The following is a 13614-nucleotide window of genomic DNA, read 5'->3' on the forward strand; positions in this document are numbered from 1 at the left end:
ACAGCGTGCCAGACTTTAAGAATAAATGGGATACCCATGTGGGATCCCTACAAGGGTCAAGATAAGGAAATTGGGTCATTAGGGCATAGACAGGGGGTGGGTAAGCAGAGTGGGCAGACTTGATGGGCTGTAGCCCTTTTCTGCCGTCATCTTCTATGTCTATGTTTCTATGATTTTGTTTAGGCCATCTTGTCCCATCTGGTACCGGATTGACCTTGGGCACTTTTGGGGGATCCATCCTGCCTCAGGGGTGTCACATTCGACAGGTCAAGTCCCTCCCCCCATTTCCCCTACCTCCCAGAAATTTGTTTTGGTTAAGAGGTGCCTCAGCTGTAAGCCTTACCACTGATACCGGTAAAGCATATAGCTTTGAGAGCCATGTGGGGTCATAAGAACATAAGCATTGCCTGTGCCAGGTCAGACCTGGGGTCCATCGTGCCCAGCAGTCCGCTCCTGCAGCGGCCCCCCAGGTCCATGACCTGTAAGTGATCCTTTACCTAAATCGTGTATTCCCTGTTCATTTAGTGTCCTGTATAGTTACCCTCTGTCTGTATCCTTCAATCCCCTTCACCTTCAGGAAGTCATCCAATCCCTTTTTGAAACCCAATATTGTACTCTGTCCTATCACCTCTTCTGGGAGCGCATTCCAGGTGTCCACCACCCTCTGAGTGAAGAAGGACTTCCTAGCATTCGTTTTGAAACTGTCTCCTTTCAATTTTTCTGAATGCCCTCTAGTTTTTGTTGTCCCCGCTAGTCTGAAGAATCTGTCCCTTTCCACTATCTCTATGCCTTTCATGATCTATCATGTCCCCTCTAAGTCTCTGCCTTTCCAGGGTAAAGAGCCCCAGCTTCTCCAGCTTTTCAGCATACAAAAGGTTTTCCTTGCCCTTTATCATCCTAGTCGCTCTTCTTTGGACTCTCTCGAGTATCGCCATATCCTTCTTAAGGTATGGCGACCAGTATTGGACGCAGTACTCCAGATGTGGGTGTACCATCGCTCGATACAGTGATAGGATAACTTCCTTCGTTCTGGTAGTGACACCCTTTTTGATAATGCCCAACATTCTGTTCGCTTTCTTTGAGGCCGCTGCACATTGCGCCACAGGCTTCATTGTTTTATCCACCAATACCCCCAAGTCTTTTTCTAGGTTGCCTTCCCCCAGTACCCTCCCTCCCATTGTATAGCTGTACATCGGGTTCCCTTTCCCTATATGCAAGACTTTACATTTCTCTACATTGAAGCTCATCTGCCATTTTTCTGCCCACTCGCTCAGTTTGTTCAGGTCTCTTTGTAGATCTTTGCATTCCTCAACAGTTCTGACCCTACTGGAGAGTTTTGTTTCGTCCACAAATTTTATAACTTCACACTTCGTCCCTGTTTCCAGGTCATTTATGAATATATTGAACAGCAGTCTCAACACTGACCCCTGTGGGACACCACTCGTGACCCCTTTCCAGTCAGAGTAGTGTCCCTTAACTCCAACCTTCTGTTTCCTGTCCACCAGCCAGTTCCTGATCCATCTGTGCACGTCCCCTACCACCCCGTGACTCCATAGTTTTCTTAGTAAGCGCTCATGAGGTACCTTGTCGAAGGCCTTTTGGAAATCCAGATATAAAATGTCTATGGGGTCACCCTTGTCCAATTGTTCGCTTATCCCCTCAAAGAAATGCAGTAGGTTTGTTTGGCATGATCTTCCTTTACAGAAACCATGCTGACTTGTTCTCATCAGATTATTTTTTTCTAAATGCTCATTGATTCTTTCCTTGATCAATGATTCAGCCATCTTCCCCGGAATTAAGGTTAAGCTCACCGGTCTGTAGTTCCCTGGGTCGCCTCTCGATCCTTTTTTGAAGATAGGTGTAACATTTGCTATCCTCCAGTCCTCCGGGATTACCCCTGTTCTCAAGGATAGGTTACAAATCTGCCGTAGTAACTCTGCTGTTTTGTCCCTGAGCTCTTTCAATATTCTCGGGTGGATTCCGTTTGGGCCCGGAGATTTGTCAGTTTTTAATCTATCTATCTGCTTGAGTACGTCTTCAAGGCTTACCTCCATGCATGATAATTTTCCCTCTTGATCCCCCTTGAAGATATTTTCCGGTTCCGGCACGTTGGATGTGTTTTCTCTTGTAAAGACCAACGAGAAGAACATGTTTAGTCTGTAAGCCACCTCTTTTTCCTCCTTCACCACTCCCTTCCTGTCTCTCTCATCCAGAGGTCCCACCTCCTCCCTTGCCGGCTGCTTTCCTTTCACATATCGGAAGAATGGTTTAAAATTTCGTGCTTCCTTGGCTAGTCTCTCTTTGCATTCTTTCTTTGCTTTTCTGACCACTCGGTGACATTCTTTTTGTTGCTTCCTGTGCTCTTTCCAATTTTCTTCGGTTTTGTCCTTTTTCCACTTTTGAAAAGATCTTTTCTTGTCTGCTATCACTTTCTTTACTTCATTGGTCATCCATGCCAGGTCTTTCGTTTGATTCTTTTTGCATCCTTTTATAAATCTGGGTATATACAGGTTTTGCGCCTCGTTTACCGTGTCTTTGAATAAGGACCTGGCTTGCTCCACAGTCTGCACTTTCTGGGAGCTGTTTTTGATTTTTTTTCTCACCATTCGTCTCATGGCATCATAGTTCCCTTTCTTGAAGTTAAATGCTGTTGCATTTGTTCTCTTATCCTTTGGTAATCCTACTTCCACTTTGAACTGGATCATGTTGTGGTCACTGTTTCCTAACTGTCCCACTACTTCCACTTCCTTAGCAAGTCCTTTCAGCCCGTTGAGAATTAGATCCAGAATTGCTGACCCTCTCATTGGTTCCTTAACAAGTTGTTACATGAAGCAGTCCCGTACAGCCTCCAGGAACTCCGTTTCCAAGACTCCAGTCTATCCCAGGATAGTTGAAATCTCCCATAACTATGGTGTTAGTGTTCTTGCATTCCCGCCTCAGCTCGGCTTCCATTACTGTATCATTTGCTTCAGTTTGCCCAGGTGGATGGTAGTACAGTCCCAACTTTATCTCGGATCCGTTTCTTCCTGGTTTTAACCCATAGTGATTCCAGTTGATCATTGGTCGCTGCTGTGTCCACACTGGTCGAGTGAATGGTGTCCTTAATGTATAGTGCTATTCCTCCTCCTTTCTGATATGTCCTGTCTTTTCGGTAGAGCTTGTACCCTGGCAGTACTATGTCCCATTTGTTTTCCTCATTCCCCCATGTTTCCGTGATCCCTATGATGTCTAGGCTCTCATTTTTGGCCATGACTTCTAATTCCCCCATTTTGTTTTTTAGGCTCCTTGCATTAGTGTACATGCAGTTCAAGTCCTGGTATTTTCTCTTCCTTGTTATTTTCCCTTACGTTTCATTTTTCTTTCTGTCCCCTTCCTGACCTGCCGACTCCTGATTTTTGTCTCTTTTGTCTTCCCCTATGTTCCTATTGTCCTCCTCTTGTTCCTTCCCTTTGTCCTGTTCCATTTTGACTTCCCCTTGTAGTATGCTCCTCCTATCCTCCTCTTGCTTCATCTGGCTCCCTTGGGTTTTTTTTTCAGCTCCTGTTGTATGCCATTTGTGTCTTCCCAGCATTTTTCCCACTCAGTATCTTCTCGGGATACTGTCTTCCGAACTGTCGACGTCAGGTCGACCTTCGGCTTTCCCCTTCTACTTAGTTTAAAGCTTGCTCTATTGCTTTTCTGTTGTTACTTGCTAGTTGTCTAGTTCCTGCTGTGCATCTCTCTTGAAGAGCTTGTTCTTGCCCCTGAATGTTGTCCAGTTCCTCACGAAGAGAAATTACATTACATTACATTAGGGACTTCTATTCCGCCTATACCTTGCAGTTCAAGGCGGATTACAAAAGAGCTAACTGGACATTTCCAGTGAAGTTACAACAGTATTGGTTGTTGTTTTTTTTTTGGTTACAAGGGAGGAGAGGTAGCTGGATTAATTCCGGAAGAACTTGCAAATTGGATATTAAATTGACTGTACGTTACTGTGTGATATAACAAATAGATTACAGTTGGAGTACAAATAAGATTACATTACATTTCAGGGATCTGAATACTTGGTTGGTGTTTTGGGGAGGAAGAGATTATTTAAGTGGAGGTTTTGGGGGAGAATTTATCTAGGAGGAGGGGGAAGGGTTGGGTTAAGATATCTGGATAAATTTTTTGAAAAGTAGGGTTTTGATTTCTTTTCGAAAAGTTGCCGTCAACAGGTTGGAGATGGAGTGGTTAAGTTTTTCTGCTTGCATCGCCAGAAGGTTATCAAACATCTTTTTGCGCTGAGTACCCTTGAGTGGAGGGAAGGCAAAAGGGTTCGGAGTTCTTCTTTGTCTTGAAGTGAGGATCTGGTTTAGGCGGTTGTTTAGATAGGGGGGGGCGGAGCCGTTTAATGCTTTGAATAATAAACAGTAGAATTTGAATTGAATTCGTGCTTGCATAGGTAGCCAGTGAGAGTCTAGGAAGGCAGTTGTAATATGATTATATTTTCTCAGGGAGTAGATCACACCATCTCCTCATCCATGCATTTATTGATTGTAGTTCCGTCTGCCTCTTTGCTTCTGCCCTCAGTACTGGCAGGATCTCTGAGAATGCTATCCTCTGGGTCCTCATTTTCAGCTTCCTCCCTAAGACCTTGAACTGTTCCGTAAGTGCATTCTTGCTGTAGTCTGTCCTGGTGACATCATTCGTCCCGATGTGGACTTTCGCTGCTGTCTTTTCCGTCTCTGCTCCCTCCGGGATTCTTTCAATTCTGTTGTTGACGTCCTTTGTTCTTGCTGCTGGGAGACAGGTCACTAACCGATCCTCTCTCCCTCCTGCTATGTGACTGTCTACTTGCCTTAGGATTGAGTCTCCCACCAGGATTGCAGATTCCCCCTTTTTTCAGCCTCCGTTGCGGTCGCAGGTCCATGTCCTTGGTGCGCTTCGTTTCTTCTCCCTCTAGGCCCTGGTAGAATCTTGCCTCTTCTTTCTGCAAGATTCCTCTATGGGTATCTTCTACCGTGGTGTCAGATGGTTCTTGTCCTCTGTTCTGTGCGTCTTCTTCATTCCTGCGCTGCTCGTGTTCTTGTTCTTCCACTCTCCTGTAGGCATCCTCGAACTTCTCAAGCTCCCTGACTTGTTCTTCGATGTTCCTCTCTCGCATAGGGTCTTCGGCTGAGAAAAAAAATCCTGAGGCAGTGCCGGTCTGAAGGGAAGCTTTCAATTGCCCTTAATTGACTTTATTTGCTAACCGGTACTTTACTTTTTAGCTTAGTAGCGGTATTGTGCAATGAGCACTTTTAAAGGGAAAAAGTGCCAGTTGTGCTCCAGATGTGAGGTAGCTTCAGCCGGCCTGTGCTCGTGGTGTGCAGGCCACCGCAAAGGAAATGTTTGTCTGCTCTAAGTGCCGGCGAGCAGGATTCCCCTTTGCAAGTACCTTGCGTGCCGGCAGCAGGCAGTGGGGGAGCCCAGGCTTCCCCCACTGCTCGCACAGGGATTTCCCCAACCGCCGATGGGCAGGGAGCTAAGGTTTCCCTTACCGCCAATGGTGCTGGGGATTCCCTTTTCGCAGCTGCTGGCCTGGTTGCTTTAGCAGCTGGGGCGGTTCAGGCCTCTTTACTGCTGCAGAAAATAATAGTAAATATTGAAGAACTAAGGCCAGTACTGGGTAGACTTGCACGGTCTGTGTCTGTATATGGCCTTTTGGTTTAGGATGGGCTGGGGAGGGCTTCAATGGCTGGGAGGGTGGGAGGGTGTGGAGTGAGATTTGACGGAGACTTCAGCAGTTGTAGCCCAAGCACAGTACTGGGTAGAGCTTTGGATTCTTGCCAAGAAATAGCTAAGAAGAAAAAATTTTAAATTGAATCAGGTTGGGCAGACTGGATGGACCATTCGGGTCTTTATCTGCCATCGTCTACTATGTTACTATGGTTTTGGTGGGAAGCTCTTCCATTTTGTCTACTTCCTCAGGTGACCTTCCCCCTGTATTGGAGAAACAGGAGCAGGCTTCTGCCAGATTCCCTACTTTGGTAAGGAGTCCTGATGTGTCGCCAATGGGTTTTCCCCCAGATTTTGTGCTAGCCTTATGTAAGGCTTATCTTCATGCGGCCCAGGGTCCGGTTTCTTCTCTGGGGGTCTCGAGTTTTTCGGCGGGGGGGTGGGGAGGGAGGTTTGTGCCCTCCACGTCCACCCCCATTCGGCCCCTTTCAGCACTGGTTATGATCCATTCCCCCCAGTTTTGTCCAAATGACCGAGGGTCTCGTGGGACAATGATCTTTTCTTTTGGGAGTCGGTGTCACCTGATGAGGACTTGGACTCCTTAAGGAACTTCCAACATTCTCTAGGGAGGACGGACACCGCTGGCAGGTGTTTCCCAGATCCGTCAGCTGGTGAGGACGTGTCGATGATGCGCATTTTTCAGCAGGACAGACTCCAGGAGCTGATCCTTCAGGTGGCCTCGGTGTTGCGTTTCAAGCAAGACGTAAAGGAGCTTCCACATGTGGTGGACCACCTGCTTTGGGGAATCCGCTCAAAATCCTGCTCTTTTTCTATGCATCAGGATATTTGGGATTTTGTGCTTGCGCAGTGGAAGGCGCTGGAAATGCCTTTTCGTTTTGCAAAGTCCATGGCTCACCGGTATCCCATTCCTAAAAAGGATAGGGATACCTTGAAGTCGCCTGTGAGGGATACGGTGGTCTTAACCATTGCGCAACGGCATACGGTGCTGGTAGAGGACTGCTCGGTTTTACAGGACTCTGAGGATAGGCAGATAGAGTCTCTTCTTAAGCAGAGTTTCAATGTAGCTGCCCTGGTGGTCCAGATGGCAATGTGTGGTGGGCTGGTGGCTAGGGCTTGTTTTAGTAGTCCGAGCATGTTCTGGACCGGGAGTCTGATGACTGGTCCTTGGTGGATCAAGAAGTAGGTTACTTGCCTCTCGGATGCCATGTGTGATCTCTTGTGTGCTCTTGGGGTGGCTGCTTGCTGTACCCTGTGGCTTCGGGATTGGTCGGCAGATGCAGCATCAAAGGCTAAGCTTACTAAATTTCCCTTTCGGGAGTCTTTCTTATTTAGTGAGGATCTGGACTCTAAGATGTCCCGTCTTCCTGAAGACCGTGCTCGCCCTCCTTTGTGAGATGCCGTTCCTCATGGGCATTTATGCAATTTTTGACATTACTACCTCTTTTCCTTCTGCTGGGCCTTCCAGGGTCTGTTTCTTTCAGTGCATGCAGTCTTTCGTGAGGCCCACTTGGTGGGGGGCCTGATTCCTCCTACGGCCCCTCCACCACCCGTCCAGCCCAATGACTCCTTATGGGCCCTTCCCCTGGTGCCGGTGGGTGCCTAGTTGTGGGAGTTTTACCAGGGGTGGGCCCAGATCACAACGGATCAGTGGGTCCTGGAAGTGATTCGGAATGGCTAAGCTCAGGAGTTTTCTTGTCCTTTGCCAGATCATTTCCTCACTTCTCCTTGTCAGGCGGCTTGAAAGAAGCAGGCTTTTTGTCAGACCCTACAGCGGTTGCTCGACCTCAACATGGTAGTTCCAGTGCCTCCACAGGAGTGTTGCACCAGCAGGTATTTCATTTACTTTGTGGTGCCCAAGAAAGGGGGGTCTTTTTGACCCATTTTAGATCTGAAGGGAGTCAACAGGGCATTCCGGGTCCTGTCTTTTCATATGGAGACTCTGAGGTCAGTCATTCTGGCCATTCAGCCGGGAGAATTTCTGATATCTCTCAATCTGACGAAAGCCTATCTTCATGTTCCAATTTGGGCCTCTCATCAGTGGTTCCTTCGCTTTGTGATCTTGGGAAAACACTATCAGTTTTGTGCACTTCCTTTTGGTCTGGCCACAGCTCCATAGACGTTCACCAAGATTATGGTGGTTGTAGTGGCAGCTTTGTGCAAGGAGGACATTCTGGTTCTTCCCTATCTGGACGATTGGCTGATCTGAGCAAAGTCTTTTCAGGAGAGCTCCTGGATTATTGCTCGGGATGTGGAGTCAGTCTAGATCCTTTACTTTTGAATGAGCCCTCTCTTTACCCATCTTAATATTAAATTGTACTATGCATTGATCGCTGGATGCCAGATGATAACCCACAATAACATCGGAAACATTTTCCTGTTTGTAAGCACTAAGTCCAGTATGATCCCATCCCGCTTGGGTTCCATTACCAACTGCTGGTACAGTTCTCCTTGTAGAAAATCCAGGATCTCCCTACTTCTGGAAGACCCCACAATAGGGATACCCCAATCAACGTCCGGCATATTAAAATCACCTACCGTGTTTCCCTGAAAATAAGACAGGGTCTTATATTAATTTGTGCTCCAGAAAACGCATGGGGATTGTCTTATTTTCGGGGAAACACAGTATATCTCTCCCTTTTCTTTCCTTTTGTGTGCAGCATGTCTCTTCCAAGGCCTCTCCATTCCTGTGCTATGTCTCTCCCTCTCAAGTTTTTCAAGTTTCAAGTTTTATTAAAATTTAATATAGTCGCCTATTAAAATATTTCTAGGCAAAATACAAAAAGTTTTACAATGTTAAAAGACATAGACATAATGCCAAGCCAACTAGACATACTGGAACATGCAGGGAAGAAGGGGAGGAACTACATTTGTTATAGGATAGTTGAACATTTGTAAGGGAAAAATTAAGGAGAATTTTCATTAGAAATAGGTGTTTAAAAAAATTCAAGCTGTAATAAGAAGGCATCTTCACTTGTATGTAGCATGTCTCACCCTCTCCCTTTCCTTCTTTGCAGCTGCATTTCTCCCTTAGCCTCTCCTTTTATGTTCAATATGTCTCTTTCTCTCCCTCTCCCTTCCCTTCCTGTGCAGTTTGTCTCCCTTCTTTCCCACCCACCTTCCCTCCTATGGGCCCAGTCTCCTTTCCTGCTTCCTCCTCACTCCTCAGGTTGGTTTCAAGTTTACCGGTATTGCACTCCTGACATACCTCAGAAGCCTCCAAAACCGCAGTGGTGGCAGTGCTCTGAACAGGCTGCTTTGCGAGTTCACAGCCTTCTAAGCCGGGGCCTTACCTCTGCCATGTCACTGATGAAGCGGCAGAGCGAAGGCCCCAAACTCGCAAAGCAGCACGTTCAGAGCGCTGCCACCGGTTTTGAGACTTCAGAGGTTCTGGTGCACAAAGGGATGAGAGGGAGGGATCTTAACTAGAGCTTATATTCTGAATGTCTACTATTAAATCTCTGTCCACTTCGGTCTGTGAAGGAGGCAAGAAGTGGTGGTGGATAGCCGAGGAAAGAGAGAGACAGAAAGAAAGAAAGACAGCGGCCAAGGAGAGAGAAAGAAAAACACACACACACATCTATTCTAGCACCCGTTAATGTAACGGGCTTAAAGACTAGTATTTATATAATATATAATAAGATAATTTGAGCAAAGACTTCTAATAGTAGCAGGACAAATTTAATGTATGGGTACAGACTTCTTACAGCAGTAGTACATTTATCTTAGCAGAATGACACTGCCATATAAGTACAGACGTAAGTGAAAAGAAAATTTTAACAAATACTTATAATCCAGCGGAGATGGTTCCCGGGTTAGCATATATGAAGAACCTGGTCAGTAATGGTTAGGGAATAAGGAATCCCATGGTAGACACTATTAAGTAAAAAGATGGTTTTCACAGCTTTCATGAAATTTAGTGTTTTTACCAGTGATCTGATAGTTGTTGAGACTTGATTCCATAATCTAGGCAAGAAGTGAGAATAAACATGTCTGCAAGCACTTGCTAGTTTAAGGGTTAGTACTGAAGGTATAGATAGTCTTCCACCTTGTGATCTTAGAGGTTGGTTTGGGATATAGGTGGTTAATTTTCCTGACATAAGCTGGGACCATTTTATCAAAGAATTTGAAGTCGAGTGTAAGGGTTTTGAAGATCTAGCATTTTCAAATAGGCAGCCAGTGTGAATATGCAGATTATTCTGTAGGTGAACTGCATTTTGCACACTTAGTAAATTTTTTGTAGATAGACCAACTAATAATACTTTGCAGTAGTACTTCCTCTTTCCCAAGAATGCTGAAGTCCTATGTTAAAGCCTTCCCTCTTTCCAAATTGATCCACAGTGCCTCTTCTTGCCCTGCAGATCCTGCAATTGTGTGGCTTTAATATGATCTTTAACATTTTCCTGATCTCTTACCCCCGTCCAGTCTTTCTCAATCCCGGTAGCATACCTCCCCTCCAATCCCTGTACCCTTCCTTCCCCAGATCCATATCCCCAAGTTCCTCCCTCAAAATGTAACTCCTGCCCACATGTACTAAATCCATTCCCTTTCTCTCTAGACCTCCCCAGGATCCCCCCTTACATTACATTACATTAGAGACTTCTATTCCACCTGTACCTTGCAGTTCTAAGCGGATTACAATTGAAGATGGCTGGACATTTCCAGGAAGTTACAATTTTAGGGTTAGAAACATAGAGAGGCTAGGTTTCGAATTAGGGTTAGATACATAGTAGTTACAGTTTAAGTTACAATTTAGGGTTAGATGCATAGTGGAGGCTAAGAGGGGAAGTTTAAGGAAGGGGTGAAATTTGAGGATAACTTGTAGGGAAGATGGAATTTAGGGTTGGTTACATGAAAGAGTATGCAAGGAGGGGGATGTTGCGGGGGATGGGGGATAAGAGGACAGGATAGTTTCTTTAAATAACAGAGTTTTGATTTCTTTTTGAAAAGTTTTAAAGTCGCTTGTAGTTGTCAACAGGTTAGAGATGGAGGGGGTCTAGCTTCGCAGCCTGCGTTGCTAGGAGGCCGTCGTACATCTTCTTGCGTTGAATGCCCTTGAGTGGTGGGTAGGAGAATGGGATCTGTGTTCTCTTTAGTCTGGGTGTGAAGTTTCGGTTTAGTCGGTTGTTCAGGTAGGAGATCATTTGTGTCTAGTGAGTGCTTTCCCTTTCTGTTCCTGCCCCTGCCCTGGCCCCCCACCCCATTGGCTCTGGATCTCAAAATGGCAGTGCTAGAGGTCAGCGTTTTTAGCATTTTTGGTTTCATGATTCATGTTTTATATTTCGATGTTTTTAACATTGATGTGTTTTTGTGGTCTGTTGAACACGGTGATCAGTCCATAAAATTTATAAATTTGCATTTGTCCTGCCGGAATGAATGAATCCTGGTTTTCTTCTCGTTCTCTGTATCCCATTTTTTACCATTTGTATCTTCAGGTGAGCTCCGATCAAATTGTGGAAAGACTGGAAGAACTGGAGAATGCCCCAGCTTTGGCAGTTCTACCTATCTACTCTCAATTGCCCTCTGACCTCCAGGCTAAAATTTTTCAGAAGGTGAGAGAATATGATCTCATTCTTAAAACAAATAAGTTGTTCTGGTATAATGTAGGTAGAAGCAGAAAGGTTGTGATATGAAAGGAGGCAAGGAAGACTGGACAAAGTACAAGGTTTTCATAGTGAGGAAATGAGATAAAATGAATCAGAAAAAAAATGACATTTAGTACTGGACAAGTTCATATTTCAGATATCCAGATCGAGATATTGGGCATGTAGTTGAGGACCTAGAGTTTGGACAAAGGTTAGATATTTAAATTGAAAGGAGTTAATATTTCTAAGGCAGACTGGAGGTCCGTTTAGCCCAGTATTCTGCTTCCAACAGTGGTCAAACCAGGTTCTACAGAATCCCAGTGAGTAGCAAGATTCCATGTTAATGATCCCAGGGACAAAGAAACCCATTATTTCCTATGGAAAATCTGGGGGAGCGGGTGTTTTCAGCAGTTTCTGGGGGTAGGGTTCAGGTCTCCCACCTCCAAAACCCCTATTTTTTTGCACTATAGAAAATAAAGACCATTAAAAAATACTTTGACCCTTTATCATATAGATTATTGGTACAGTCTTTGGTTTTATCTATCTTGGACTACTGCAATATCGTTTATTTGAGTATATCTAAAAAAACAGTGAGGAAATTAAGAATAGTACAGAACATGGCTGTCCGTTTGATATTTGGATTGAAAAAAGTGACCATATTAGTCCCTACTACAAACTGCTGCACTGGTTGTGTTTGTTTCAAGTTGGTTTGGGGACTAGCTCCCACCTATCTTTTATCTCATTTTGTGCTACATAGTCCCACAAGGATAACCAGGAATTGTAATCTTTTTGCATATCATATCCAAGCATTACTGGCAGGAAATAGAAATCCTTTCTGGATAGAACTCTCATGTATCAAGCACATAACTACATAAATGGAGCTAGGCTGACTACGGCGCCTTTAGGAAAGAAATTAAAACTGCATTGTTTGATAGATTTATCCCCTAAACAGAAACGACACTAAATCTAACAATTTTATTATATCTTTCTTGTGTAATATGTTGTATTTTTATAATGTTATAATTTGTACATTGTAATTTCTGATTGTCCAGCTCTCTTCAGTGTGAACTGCCTATAAGTCGTCTGATTATGGCGGTATAGAAGAATAAAGTTATGTTATGTTATTTATCCCAGGACAAGCAGGCAGGTATTCTCACAAGTGGCTGATGTCATCCGACGGAGCCTCGATGCGGACGCCTTACAAGCAGACTTGCTTGAAAGAAACTCAAAGTTTCGAGTCGCCCGCACCACGCATGCGCGAGTGCCTTCCCGCCCAGCGCAGGACGCGTCTCCTCAGTTCTTACTTTTCCACGGAGCTGAGAAGTCCGTCTTCGTCTCTCTGTGTGAAGTGTTTTCACTTGTACCTTCTTCAGTCCGTGGTTTTGTGTTCTTTTTCTACAGAATCGCCGTTTTATTCTTTTCTTTAAAAAAATTAAAAATTTCTTCCGTTCGTTCGACCAGGCAGGCCTCGTGGCCGCAGCCCCGCAGCTTCGATCTTGTGGCGGCGCTTTATCAGCCTATGTCCCGGCCTGCAATCGGTTTTAAAAAGTGTTCCAAGTGCCAGCGCGCGATTTCCCTCACGGACCCTCATTGATGCTGTCTTCGGTGTCTTGGGCCTCAACATCTCCCGAAATCGTGCCGGCCTTGCTCAACACTTAAGTCTCGTGCTTTCAAGCATTGTTGAATCCTGTGGGAGCAGCTCTTCAGCATGGAGTCTTCGATGGAGCTTTTGACCTCGAAGGATGCTTTGCCCTCGACCTCATCTGAAGCTCTTCCGGCTTCCACAGCTTCTACTCCGAGCCTCATCAAACCTGCCTCGTTTGTCCCGGCTCTGTCTTCGACGCCTGCTGCGATGCCTTCCTCTGTCTCTTCAGGACGGATAGGGCAGCAGCCCATTCCCCTGGTGGTGCTTAAAGTGCCTAAGGCTTCTAAGTCCAAGCACTCTCACACTGCCTCGAGGGAGATCAAAGCCTGTGCAGGTGGTCCCGTTGGAGACGTGGATCCATCCTTGTCGGCTTCGTTCCAGACCTTGTTAGAGAAGCAATTCATTCAGCTCATTACTACCATGGGGCCGAAGCTTCTCTCACAAATCCAGCCTGGGCATAACGAGGTCTCCCGCGAGGTCGAGCTGCCTCCTGTTCCTCAGTCGTATGCACACTCTTTGCAGGGAGCAGAGTCTCTGCGAGTGTCTGGTCTGGCATCTAGGCATGGACAGCAAGGAGCAGATTCTTTGCCAATGCCTCCGTTGGAACCCTCACACTCGAAGCAAGGAGCAGAGTCTTTGGGAGTGCATCGAGGTTCTTCCACTCAGCCTCCATTGCTTCATTCC

The 13614-nt window shown here is 45.6% G+C and overlaps 1 protein-coding gene across 4 annotated transcripts in view; it reads left to right on the forward strand.

The window, feature by feature from the left end:
- DHX38 (DEAH-box helicase 38) overlaps positions 1-13614 on the forward strand; it is a 370469-nt gene that overhangs the window by 227009 nt on the left and 129846 nt on the right. For all 4 annotated transcript variants that reach the window (XM_033942501.1, XM_033942499.1, XM_033942500.1 and 1 more), the window contains one exon: positions 11136-11252. In XM_033942501.1, the coding sequence (XP_033798392.1) occupies positions 11136-11252 (117 nt within the window). The remainder of the gene's footprint in view (positions 1-11135; positions 11253-13614) is intronic.

This window comes from Geotrypetes seraphini, chromosome 4 (assembly GCF_902459505.1).
Source record: "Geotrypetes seraphini chromosome 4, aGeoSer1.1, whole genome shotgun sequence".
Lineage (NCBI taxonomy): Eukaryota > Metazoa > Chordata > Amphibia > Gymnophiona > Dermophiidae > Geotrypetes > Geotrypetes seraphini.